Genomic DNA, 12350 nt, shown 5'->3' on the forward strand with positions numbered 1-12350 from the left:
CACACCCGAGTTGCATCAAGAAGAATTTGTGCTCTGGCAGATGTGACAGTGGATGGTAGTAATTCTCAAACCAAGGAGACGAGTGTTCCCCACTCTTGCCCCCCCCCCCCGCCTCTGTCTTGGCCTTGAGAGGTGGGGGGCCAGCATGGGATGCCTCCTCCTGCTCACCTGCCTTTGAGAAGCCTGGGGCTCTGAGGGTCCAGTCAGTAGCTAAGACACAAGCCTGGGTGCTGAATGGGAACTTGGGTTCAAATCTCTTACCTTTTCCCTGCACCAGATGGCTTCAGTAACCAGAGAGCTCGGCCTCCGGACTCTGGGAAGTGAGGAACCCCCACCCCCAGTGTTTTCCCCCCAAGTGCTCCATGATTCCCAGGAGAGAGTGAGAGATTCTTCTTTTGTAAACCCCCTTTCCATGTCTAAAGAGAGTTGTTTCCTCTTCTCCAGAGGGTCCATGCGTATTGGGAAGGACTTTATTCTCTTTACCAAGAAGGACGACACCATGACGTGCCTCTTCCTGTCTCGCACATTTCACGAGGAAGAAGGTATTGATGAGGTAGGCACACTCATGTTTGGCTTTGGGGAGTTTCTTCAGACACAGCCAGCTTGGTCTGCCTGCCTGGCTTCTCTGGTACACTGACCCTAAGCCGGCCCTGCCTGTGGGATGGGGAGCACCTGGCCCCTTCAGTGAGCACTGCCTGGGTGGAGTGGTTGGGAGAACCAGGACTTCAGAGAGAGAACTCTGCTTGCATAGCAGTCATCAGGAGGAGTGGGATAGGCTCTAGTGGAGGGAAAGGGTTACCTGTTTATGGCCAGGAGAGTTATCTGCCTCCCAGATGGAGCCCGGGAGAGCAGCCGTCCTCAGGCATTGCAGAGAGCCCATGTTGAGATAGCTTTTACATGTGCCCCCAAGAGAGCCCAGGGCCTGCCGCCAGGGTGAGCAGCTCCTCTTGTGGTGTTGACAGGACAGGGGCCAGCCTGTGGGAGGAGACTTGGAGCAGGCACCCAGTGGTGTTTCTGAAGTTTTCAGAATACATGGCATTCAGCTCTTGTGTCCCTGTGGCCAGTCCACTGAATCACGTGGGTGTAACAGCCTGACCACAGTTTTGCACCATGGATTCTTGGCTTCTGTAGCTGTGTCAGGGGAGATGGTGAGCTCCCTGTCACTGAAGGGCTTCAAACTGAGGCCACAGGACCTCTGGAGGCAGGAGCATAGCAGAGCCAGGGTCAGCCCGGACGGTCTCCAGCTTTGTCTTGGTTTGTTGCCTCCCAGACCCAGGGCCAGAAGGGAGCTGGGTGATCCCTCAACCAGCTCCCTCTTCCCAGTGTGGCATCTGACAGTTGTCGTCAGGAGCATTATTATGGCCTCGTGCCTTCGTGCCCGATATCAGTAGAGCCCAGGGCTTGGGGGCAGGAGCTTGGGCCCTTCCCTTTTCTGCCAAACAGCTGGGAGTGGGGGGAGCTATATTCTCCATAAGAGAATCTGCAATAAAGAGAAACCCAGGCACAAAGTTTTGACAATGATCAATTTATTAGTATGGCTGGCAAATACCAGCTCATTGGATCCCGCACCCCTCAGTCATTGAGGGTACATCTGACACAGTGACTTTACAGGCATGTTTACTCCTGATTGGTTGGTGCCACTCACATCAGTCCCTCACCAGGTAGACCAACATCCTCTGACTTAGGTTCTTTGGAAAGTCCCCCAGTGGGCAAATGTCCTGTCACTAGAGTGACTCCCCTCCCCTCCCGTCCCTTCCCTCCGTGGCTCACAGATTGGAAGTTTTTGTGGTCTGTAGGAACAAGAAGATCAAACTTTTAGAAATTTTGCTAATAGGGCCTGTATAGTCAAGTGTGAATTTGATCCACAAATATTGATTCTGACTAGACATACACAATTCTCAGTAATTATGGAATATCAATTTTCAAATTTCACAATAGACAAGTAAAGCTATAGGTTCAAGGGAGCTCGAAGTCACCAAATGAGGGGCTAATACACGGGTTTGATTGTTTATACGTGACAAATGGAAAATAATTCAAAGTAAAGTGGCATTCAGCCCGGGGGGCCGGCCCAGACACTGCCCTGAGAGACTGTTCCTTGGGGCTTGTCTCTTACTTGCTCTAAAATGGGTATGCTTGTGCTGGTGTGTGATGCTGCCTTCTGAGTGGGTTATGGGGAAACGTGCCCCTGTAGAAGGGCATGGGATCCAGTCTTCACTCCTCATAGGGACCAGGGCCCTTGTCAGCATGCACCACGCCCAGTCCCATCGTGGGTCCACACTCCTCCATTCCTCACTCTACCCCCAGACCAGCTCCTGTAAATGTTGAAGGGCTGTGTCACTTCCCTCTGGTCTCTAGGTGATTGTGCCGCTGCCCACATGGAATGCCCGTACTCACCAGCCCATTACAGAAAACATGGACAAGTTTTCCACTGAGATTGAGCTCATCTATAAGTATTCACCCTTCAAATCAGAGCAGCAAGTCATGGATCAGTTCAAGAAGATCTCTGGGGAGTCAGGTAAGTGGCCGCCAGCCCCAAGGCAGATGTGAGTGTCCCTGTGTCACCCGGGAAGGTGGTGGAGTGGTGGCCCACACGCTCTGTCCCTGGCTCATGCTGGGAGGAGATGAAGGATTGGCCACTTACAGATCATAAATCATGAGGGTACAGACCCCAAGTCCCTGGCAGCGTGAACAGCATCCAGCATCTACTCCTAGGAACGCTGGTAATCATCTTTAATCTCAAACTCACGGACAATGGTGAACCTGAGCTGGACATTGTGTCAGACCCTCGTGATATCCAGATGGCTGAAACGTCCCCGGAGGGCACGTGAGTAGAGAGGGTTTGGGGTGGGGCAGGTGCCACAGTGGGCGTTGCAGGCTGTCCTCGGACCTGGCAGCATGCCCATGCACCCTGCTGGCAGAGCCTTGCAGAGAGGCCCCTTCGGCATCCCATCGCTGTAGGACTTGAGTGTGTTGTCTTTGGGTGCCCAGTCTAGCCCTTCTGTGGGAGGCCAGCAGAAAAGGAGGATCCTCCACATTTTATAGATGTGGAAACTGCCTTTCAGAGAGACCCAGAAACGCTCCTATGGCCACGCGGCTCACACAGCCCGCCTGGCGTCTTCTGAGTGCAGACCCAGGCCCTTTGCCCTTGCACTCATGGCCCCTTCTAGAGCTGCAGACTCTCCCTTAGGGCTCTAGGCCAAGCCCTTCATTTGACTAGAAGACACGGAGGAAGGCATTTGCTCAGAGAGCCACATTGGTTGGTCAGACGGGAAGCCGGGATCCAAACCCACAGCCCACCTCTGGCTCAGCATTAGGACTCAAGGGGCTCAGGGAGGGAGGGGGCAGTAATGGACTTGAGAAGGAGAGAGTGAGGAGGGAGCTGTCCTCCCTGCAGGAAGCCCGAGCGCCGTTCCTTCCGTGCCTACGCGGCCGTCCTCTACATCGACCCCCGAATGAGGATATTCATCCACGGCCACAAAGTACAAACCAAGCGGCTCGCCAGCTGCTTGTATAAGCCCAGGTAGGCACGGGCCTTGGTGACGGGTGGGTCCTAACCAGAGGCACAGGGCAGGAGGTTTGTGAGGCCCACTGTCAGGGACACTTGCGTGGTGGAGCCCCCACAGCCAAGGTGACCTGCCCCTGACTGCTGACATGGGAGCTGGCTCAGTGCCGTGAGTTTAGAGAAGGAAGCCCTGCCTCGCCCCAGCTCTCCAGGTCACAGATAACAGAGATGGCTCAATCCCTTAGCTCCTGTGCCAGCTTGGGCTCTCTCTGCTGTGCCCCCCATCCTGTGAAAGGGCAGTGGCAGCCAGAACCTGGGCCTGCCCATCAGGGGGGCTGTGCCCCAGTACTCCAGGGAGCTGGTTGGGGTGTCATGGTGGAAATCTGAGAGGTCCCCAGCTCTGTTCATGGAACATCTTTGTGTCCTGGGATCGCTAGCCTCATGGGTGCCCAAAGGGACAGAGTGAACAGAAGGAAGGTGGGAGCCAGAGCCTTGCCCCTGAGGAGGGTACAGGGCAGGTCTTGGGTCTGCGGCAGTTGGGGGGGTTCACTGGTACCTTTGTTGGGGTAGCGCCATTCCCTGGAAGCCTCAGCTTGCCCTCTTGCCACAGGATGTACAAGTATACCTCCAACCGCTTCAAGACAAGAGCTGAACAGGAGGTGAAGAAGGCAGAGCACGTGGCTCGGATAGGTAATGTGGCCTCCCTGGGACCTCTATGCGTTCTCTGTCTGCCTCTTGGCCCTCCCCATCTGGCTTGCAGGTCTAACTCTGCCTTCCTAGGCAAGGCACCCCCATCCCCCACTTTGGACTCTGCTCTGGGGGACAAGCCCAGCCCTGCCATATGCTTCTAAGGTCAGGAGTTTGTCCTGGGGGAGGACACTGCCCCTCTTGCCCTGGATTCTGTCCCACATGATTGGGGCTTTGAGATCTCTTGGTCCCAGAGCCTCTCCATCCCTGTCTTGCAGGATGAGCAGTCTTCCCTGTCCCCTTGGGAAGAGATTGGCTATAGCTTTGTCATTCCCCCTGCATTATGTGGAGGAGGGAATAGGGGCCCCTGGTCAGATGAGGGTTCAAGGCTGCTCTTCCAGCATCCTCCTCAAATTGCCTAAGAACCTGGGGCCACAGACACCCCATCCCACTGCCCACTCAACCAAGGGCTGCCCTCCTCGTTCCTCCCCATATCCCTCAGAGTGACCTTGTTTGGATTTCAGCGGAAGACAAAGCTCGAGAGGCGGAGAGCAAAGCCCGAGCGTTAGAGCTAAGACTCGGAGGAGACCTCACCCGGGAGTCCAGGGTAAGCCACTGGGGCTGCTGGCGGCCTCTGTGCCAGGATGGCCCGCCGTCCTTCCTCGTCACGCACGGGCACGGGATGGCCCGCCGTCCTTCCTCGTCACGCATGGGCACGGGATGGCCTGCTGTCCTTCCTCGTCATGCACGGGCACAAGATGGCCCGCTGTCCTTCCTCATCACATGCATGTTGGGGATGACTGGTTCTGATGGACATGAGTGATGGGAGCGGCCTCCATCATCCAGCCTGTATTTGGATGCTGGGGACAGATCTGACTCTTTGAAACTCTGTCTGTAGCTCCAGGGTCAAGCAGAATTGCTCTCCCTTCTTTTTGAAAGCCATTCAGATGTTGAAGGCAGTGGCCTGAGTGACCTCAAAGGGCCCCCCCCCCCAAGTTTTCTAAGTGATTTATTGATCTCCTGCACCAGGCTAAAAGCAGCCCTTGCCATAGGAAGCCCCCAGGCTCCACATCTCCTCTTCTCCACTGAAGTCTGGGGCGGGGCAGGAAGGGGAGGCAGCAGAGGCGATTTGAGCCCTAGAATGAGGTGCCCCTAGCTGAGCTGAAGCTCGTGGTCTCGTCACCTCTTGGCCTCTGGTGGCCAGTGGCTCTTGATGGCCAGAGGGCTTTGTGTAGGTGTGGTCTCCACATGGACGTGAGCCAGGACTCTGGGGAGGCACCACTGACATGCCGTCCCCTCCTTCCCATCTCTGCAGGTAGCCTTGCGGCAGGTCCAGGGCACCGCCATTAACTTGCGCCGGGAGGCCGACATCAAGAAGCGCATCAAAGAAGCCAAACAGCGGTGAGTGCTAGGCTGGGCCGGTGGGCTGCCCCTGTGCTGCCAGCCTCCCCTGGGCCCTGCTGCGTGACTTTGAGGGGCCCTGTGCCTGGAGAGGTGGGAGCACTGCCTTGGCACTTAGTTGTTTGGATGCCCTGATGGGCAGTGCGTTCCTGACATCAGCAACATGTTAGCTCACATTTCTATGTCTCTTTAAGATTTTGTTACAAAGTGCTTCACAAACATACTCAGCAGATTCTGAATAGTCTGGGAAGCAGGTGTTCTTAGCATCCTCTTTTTACTGATTGAGAAACTGAGGCAGAAAGGTTAGGTCTCAGAGAAAGGTCACAGAGTAAGGAAGCATCTGAGGCAGAACCCAGCCCTCCATCTTCTCTGCCAGGAGCTTAAGCAGAATTCCTTCTGCTGCCACAGGACTGGTCACGTCCTGTGTGAATGTGGTCATAGAACTTGCCCAGATCTCAAAGGCTTTGAGCTTTGGCCCCTGGTGACATGAGCATTCTAGCCCCGGCTGCTGACAGGGCTCCTCCAGGGCCTCTCTCAGTGCAAGGCATGGCTGTGCTGCCAAAATCCTGGCTCCCTGAAGCCTGGGAGTATAAGAAAGGGTGAGGGGCTTCAGCTGAAAGAATCCCAGATGCAGGCAGCCTGGCCTGTCTTTCCTGCTTTAAAAATCACACTGTGTCAAAGCCGAGTTTGTGAGAATTGGGAGAGACTCGTGGCAGTCCTGCTGTTATCTTCAAATGCAGCTCGGCCATTTCACAGACTGTGCGCTCTGTAAGGGCCGGGGAGTGGTTTTCGTTCCTGAGCTTGTATCTCCAGCACAGAGTGCTGCTGGCTTGACTACATACACCCACACATTGTCTAGGCCCCTTGGGTCTGGTCTGAATAGTCCTGAGTACGGCCTTCCATCATGGCCATTGGGAGACATCGAGACACATCTAGAACGTGTGCCTGGAATCCCTGAGCCTTTGCTGTCCCTCAGAAATGTACCTTCTGGTTTTCTAAAACAGCCCCAGGATAAGGCCATCTGCCTGCTTTCATCAATTCCCTCTTCTCCCTCCAGGGCCCTTAAAGAACCTAAGGAACTGAACTTTGTCTTTGGGGTGAACATCGAGCAGCGGGATCTGGATGGCATGTTCATATACAATTGTAGCCGCCTGATTAAGATGTATGAGAAGGTGGGCCCGCAGCTCGAGGGAGGCATGTGAGTATCTTCCAGGAGCCAGCAGGAGGCAGCCTGTCATGGGGACCGAAGGGTCTGTGAATGATGGGTACCTTCCTTTCTCTTCCAGGGCCTGCGGGGGGGTCGTTGGAGTGGTGGACGTGCCCTATCTGGTCCTGGAGCCCACCCACAACAAGCAGGACTTTGCAGATGCCAAGGAGTACCGGCATCTGCTGAAAGCTATGGGCGAGCACCTGGCCCAGTACTGGAAAGACGTGGCCATCGGTAAGGAGGCAGCAGGGAGGAGTGGTGCAGGGGCCTCTGCCAGGTCCCTTCCCTGCCACTGACAGCAGCACTCTGAATGGTTTTCTTTGCAGCCCAGCGGGGAATCATCAAGTTCTGGGATGAGTTTGGCTACCTCTCGGCCAACTGGAGCCAGCCCCCGTCCACTGAGCTGCGCTACAGACGGAGGAGGGCCATGGAGATTCCCACCACGATCCAGTGCGGTGAGTACGTGCCCATGTGCTCAGCTGTAGGTCAGTGGAAGGAGCCAAGGCTTTGGTGTCAGTTAAGATTTAAGAATTATTTTTATATCAGTTATTTCCAGATATACCCCACACCCCCACCTCACCATGAGCCCTCTCCCTTTAACAGTTGGACAAAACCAGCTAACAAAGTACCTGGCTGACAGGTTTTGCCGCATCCTCTCCCTTCCCCAGGGCCAAGATTGGGAGAACTCTCCCAGAGGCCTCGGCTTTTCCCTCTGATCTTTTCACCTCAGATACCCCATGAGATCCTTAGGATATAAATGTCAATGATGGCTCAGCCCAGAGATCATTCAAGGGTAGACCAAGGTGGGTGTAATTTCCTGCTTCCTCCCCTCCCACCTGTGGGATGGTTTGGAGCTGGCCTGTGCTCAGACTAATATCCAGAAGTGATTCAGTCTGTCCAGAACAGAGCGGGGAGGGAGCCATCTTTGCTTCCTGCTTGGAGACCCTCTGGCAGACCTGTCCTCTCAGCCTGTGAGGCCTAGGAAACAAGCAGATTATAGCCCACCAGAACATAGAACTTCCCAGCAATTGGAGTTATCCTAGGCAGAGCAGGCTGCCCCGCTGGGGAAGGAGCTCTCCATCCCTGGAGGTTTTTAGACAGCCATTTTAGGAGGAAGAACATTGGTTTTGGCATTAGATGACTTGTGTTTGAGTCTTATTTAGAAAATGAGCAAGTCACTTTTCTTGCCAGGCCTCAATTTCTTCATCTGTAAAATGGAAATAATATTTGCTTATAGAATAGTTATCAAGAAAGTCCTTTGGAAAACCCTCAGAGAGGTTTGAAGTGTATAATGTGGATGTGAGGGGGGAGGGGTTGTTACATGTGGAATTCCTGCTTCAGACAGATGCTGAGAACAGAGACCAGAACTCGGACTAGTTAGAAAGAACCCAGGAGAGACCTAGCTCAGACCTAGGAGAGGACAGGGGATGGTTGTTGGCACACCTGGGAGCTTGGTAGCTGAGTGTCATGGGCGGGTGTTGCTAACTACCGCCATCTGTGCTGTTGGGCAGATCTGTGTCTGAAGTGGCGGACGCTGCCCTTCCAGCTGAGCTCCGTGGAGAGGGACTATCCGGACACATGGGTGTGCACAATGAATCCTGATGCTGAGCAGGACAGGTGAGGGCCAGTTGGGCACCAGGGCCCCGAGCAGACCTGCACGTTCACAAAGTAGACTCCGGCTGTGTGCTGTGGGAGAGAGGAAGGCACAAGGAAGACTTCTGAGGTGGGTCCTCATCACCTGTTTGTCTGGGACACAGCTGCAGTGCATCTGAGCAGAAGCAGAAGGTTCCCCTGGGCACCCTGAAGAAGGACTCGAAGACCCAAGAGGAGAAGCAGAAGCAGCTGACGGAGAAGATCCGGCAGCAGCAGGAGAGACTGGAAGCCCTTCAGGTGGGTGGGTCCCAGGTCCTTGGCCCCTCAGAGCACAGGCCAGACAACTGCTAGGAACCAGCACGATAGGGCCTGACCTGATCCCTGCCTGTTACCATGGGGCCCTAGACACGTGGACAGACGTGCCCCAGAGGCAGGATTCCAGCCTGGGGCCCTGTGCTGGGTTCCCTGATGTGTCCAGGTTCAGCCCCTTAGCGTTCCTGGCTGGGCCGGGGTCTTTCTCAGCTCTGTTGCTCTCTCTTCTTGGAATTCCCTTTCCCACGTGCCTTGTTCTGGGCACACTGCCCACCTCACCGTTCCAAGGTCAGCCCTCCCCCTTCTGCCTGGAATGCGCCCCTTCCCTCTACTGCATAGAATTCTAGTAGGTAGAAACCCTCCCTGGCTCCCACCCCACTGGGGTTCTCTCCCTCCTCCAATTACCATGTGCCGATAAAGCATCCCCCAGGTAGACCCTCAGCCCACCAAGGGCAGGAGCTGCCGGGCAGAGAGCCTGGCAACACAGACTTGGTTCTACAGGCTGCCTGAATGAATGAATGGGTGGTGGGGAGGGGGGCAGTACTGTGAATGATCCTGATCTGGATCTGAATCCAATCCCTCCCATTACCAGCCTATAACCTTGGGCACAGTACCCTGACTTGTCGGAATTTGAATGGGTCATCATTCCCCCTTCATCCTCTCTCCCCTTCTATCTCTAACTCGAGGCCTCAATCCCTCTGCCTCCCCGAGGTACACTTTCCTCCTCTCTAGATGTCTCCCCTGATGTCAGGTAAACCTCCTGGCCCTCAGGCCTTCTGGCCTTTTCTCCCTTGTCTGGGCTCCTTGAGGACAGGGACCTCTGGGTGGGGCTCAGGCAAGTTGGGGGAACAGGGATAAGCTGCTGTTTAATTGGGTCGAGAGACACAGGCCAACTTGTCTAATTGTCCTCCCTGCAGAAAACGATCCCAATCCGATCCCAAGCTGACCTGAAGAAGTTACCCCTGGAAGTGAGTGGCAGGCCTGCCATGGAGGTAAATGTGGCCAAGGCCCCCCAAGCTCAGAGACTTCTCCCTGTACCCTCATGGAGAGGAGACCAGATTGACAGGTCTGATGGCCTTTGCTTCCCAGACCTTCTGGGGTGACTGTTCTCATCCTCTCCCATCTCTTCCAGGAGCCCCACACCATCCGTCGGCTTCCACGCCCTAGGTCCCCCCCACTGCCAGCTGTGATTAAGAATGCTCCAAGCCGACCCCCGCCTCCACCTCCCCCACCCCCACCAATTCCCAGACCAGTCTTCCCAGCCAGAAGAGGCCCTCTGTCCATCTCCCCGAGACCGCCCCACTTGCCAGCCCAGGAGGAAGCCAGCACATCCAGGATGGCCCACCCAGCTCTGGCTCCCCGGAAGTCCAGCAGCACCATTGTCAAACCGGCTCACAGAGTGGTCTCTGTGGTGAGGTCCCCCACATCGCTTGTGCTGAATTCCAGGCCCCCCAGTGACGTGCCCATCCCCAAACCGGTGAAGACCCCAGTGCTCAAGAAGCCAGACCCGCCCAGTAAACCTCAGGTGATGCTCACAACCCACCCACAGCAGCCTTGTTCTCCCCAGCATCTGCAGGGCTCTGAGCCCTGCTCCCTCCAGACTCTGGGCCACCTTCCGGGTAAGGTAAAAGGGTGTATGTGTCACCCAGAGATGGCCCAAGCTTCACCCATTGCCTCTGACTCAGCCAGCACCTGGGTCTGTCTCTCAAGTAGCTGCACTTAGTAGAGTAGTGTCCTCCCCGTAGGTACACAGACACCTAGACCTGCCCAGGGCCCTTTGACCCTCACCCCTGAGGAGAGACGTGTCAGAGAAGGGGGAGGCAGGTCAGCAGAGAACGGGCCCAGGACTGTCCTGCTCTGCCCACCCCTTCAGGCGAAAAGAAGGGATCACTCATGTAGATATGGAAGGAAGAGGTCCCTTTCTGGGACACGTGGGCAGAGCAGGAGCAGGGCTGGGCCAGGCTGGGGCTCCCTTCCCTCTGTCCAGTCAGAGCTGCCCGGAGTATGCAGTGGAAGCCCAGAGGAGGAAAAGGACCAAGTGCCACTGGGCCTAGGGAGAGACCTGGGAGTGAAAGCATGGCTCTGCCCAAATGGAGACAGAGGTCTGCTTAGACTCCTGGCTCCTCGTCATTTAGAAGGCTCCCACCTCCTGCCTCTCCCATGACTTCCAGCTGAGGCCCAGCTTGCGGAGTTTTCTCTGAGCAGCTCCCTGGAGGACGCCCTTCAGGAATGATCTCTGACCTGAGGCTCCCTCTTTTCAGGGGCGGGGATTTGGGGCAGAGCACCTTGCAGGAGCCAAGGCAGTCCCTGTCAGCGGGGCAGCCCCCTCAAGCATGAGTCGTGCCTCTCTCCCAGCCCCATTGTTGACCTCTGTTCCTTCTCTCTCCAGATCGTCAGTGCCCGGAAGAGGAGCTTTCCTCTGATGGAGGACGAGGCCGAGGACGATGTGGACAGGAGGAAGGAGAAGCCCAAGCGGGGCAAAGTGCTTGTAGTGAAAGATGAGAAGAAGGATTCCAGTGAAGTTGTTGTAGAGGTGAGTCCCCCCCCGCCCCCACTCCTAGCAGGAGACTAAGCCCAAAGCACCCGTGGACAGCCACTGACCCCTCAGGGCGGGCTCTGGTACTCCAGGTGTGCAGGTATCCCCTCCCCAGGCACAGATTGCAATCCAGCAAGCAGCAGTTAAGCCTCTGATGTCTACTGTACCAAGGAAGATAGCCCCTGGGTCTTTACAGTGTATGGACAGAATAGTTTGGGAGAGAATTCTTTTTTTGGGGGGTGGGAGGTGATTTTTGTTTCTGTTTTTGGAGGGAGAGAGCAGGGCAACAGTGACTTGCCCAAGGTCACACGGCTAGTAAGTGTTAAGTATCTGAGGCCAGATTTGAACTTAGGTCCTCCCGACTCCAGGGCTGGTGCTCTATTCACTGTGTCACCTAGCTAGATAATCTGGAGGTCCTGTGGCTTTGAAGGATTGGGGCTGTCCTAGGTCCTTGAGCTCCACAGCCAGGACCCTGGGCCAGGATGGGGATGGTGCTCACCTAGTCAAGGCCTGTGGCACATTGCCCAAGGGACAGCCACCACCGGCCCAGTGCCTGCCTGGCTTCACTTCCGTAATATGTAAGTGGAAGCACACCGGATGTAGTGGGCAGGCCAGTGTGTCCGGCATCTATCAAGCATGTCTCCCTCCGTCCCAGGTGCATGGGATGCACCATGTAGGCCAAGAAGGGTTCCATTGGAGGTAGGGGAGAGCCCTAATGGATCCCTTAAGGGGATGGGGGAAACCCAGTTTGGAGAGGAGAGGCGGGGCGATCAGGTGGAGCCAGGTGGTGAGGAGCGCCAGGTGCTAGGCCAGGGAGGCTCCTGAGCAATGGTCGAAGAGGGGATGGGTTCCTAATCTTAGGCCGGGCAGATGTGCTTGGAGAGAAGGGGCCACGTGGAATGTGGGCAGTAGGCCCAGTGAGACTTGGCCACTGAATGGCCTGAGGGAATGAGGGTGGGAGTGTGAGTCCCGGAGGAGGGCGTAACCCACACCCCGAGGACCTCGGCAGGAAGAGAGCGGTGTTGGTGCCACAGCTCCCCCCACATGGCTGCTGCCTTGGTGCTCCCAAAGCCCTGGGAGCTCCGCAGACTCGGCGGTTGTCAGGCCCGGCC

General features: G+C 56.0%; 1 protein-coding gene across 2 annotated transcripts in view; it reads left to right on the forward strand.

Moving 5' to 3' along the window:
* MORC2 (MORC family CW-type zinc finger 2) overlaps positions 1-12350 on the forward strand; it is a 49262-nt gene that overhangs the window by 31718 nt on the left and 5194 nt on the right. For both annotated transcript variants that reach the window (XM_069081642.1, XM_069081643.1), the window contains 15 exons: positions 445-553; positions 2356-2515; positions 2713-2824; positions 3395-3520; positions 4113-4192; positions 4714-4796; positions 5505-5590; positions 6648-6788; positions 6877-7031; positions 7124-7252; positions 8309-8414; positions 8555-8687; positions 9620-9694; positions 9835-10227; positions 11092-11235. In XM_069081642.1, the coding sequence (XP_068937743.1) occupies positions 445-553; positions 2356-2515; positions 2713-2824; positions 3395-3520; positions 4113-4192; positions 4714-4796; positions 5505-5590; positions 6648-6788; positions 6877-7031; positions 7124-7252; positions 8309-8414; positions 8555-8687; positions 9620-9694; positions 9835-10227; positions 11092-11235 (2032 nt within the window). The remainder of the gene's footprint in view (positions 1-444; positions 554-2355; positions 2516-2712; positions 2825-3394; positions 3521-4112; positions 4193-4713; positions 4797-5504; positions 5591-6647; positions 6789-6876; positions 7032-7123; positions 7253-8308; positions 8415-8554; positions 8688-9619; positions 9695-9834; positions 10228-11091; positions 11236-12350) is intronic.

The sequence above is a fragment of the Petaurus breviceps genome, unplaced genomic scaffold (genome assembly GCF_028583685.1).
Source record: "Petaurus breviceps papuanus isolate PSGF00001 unplaced genomic scaffold, PetGlider_PUasm1.0 99, whole genome shotgun sequence".
NCBI lineage: Eukaryota > Metazoa > Chordata > Mammalia > Diprotodontia > Petauridae > Petaurus > Petaurus breviceps.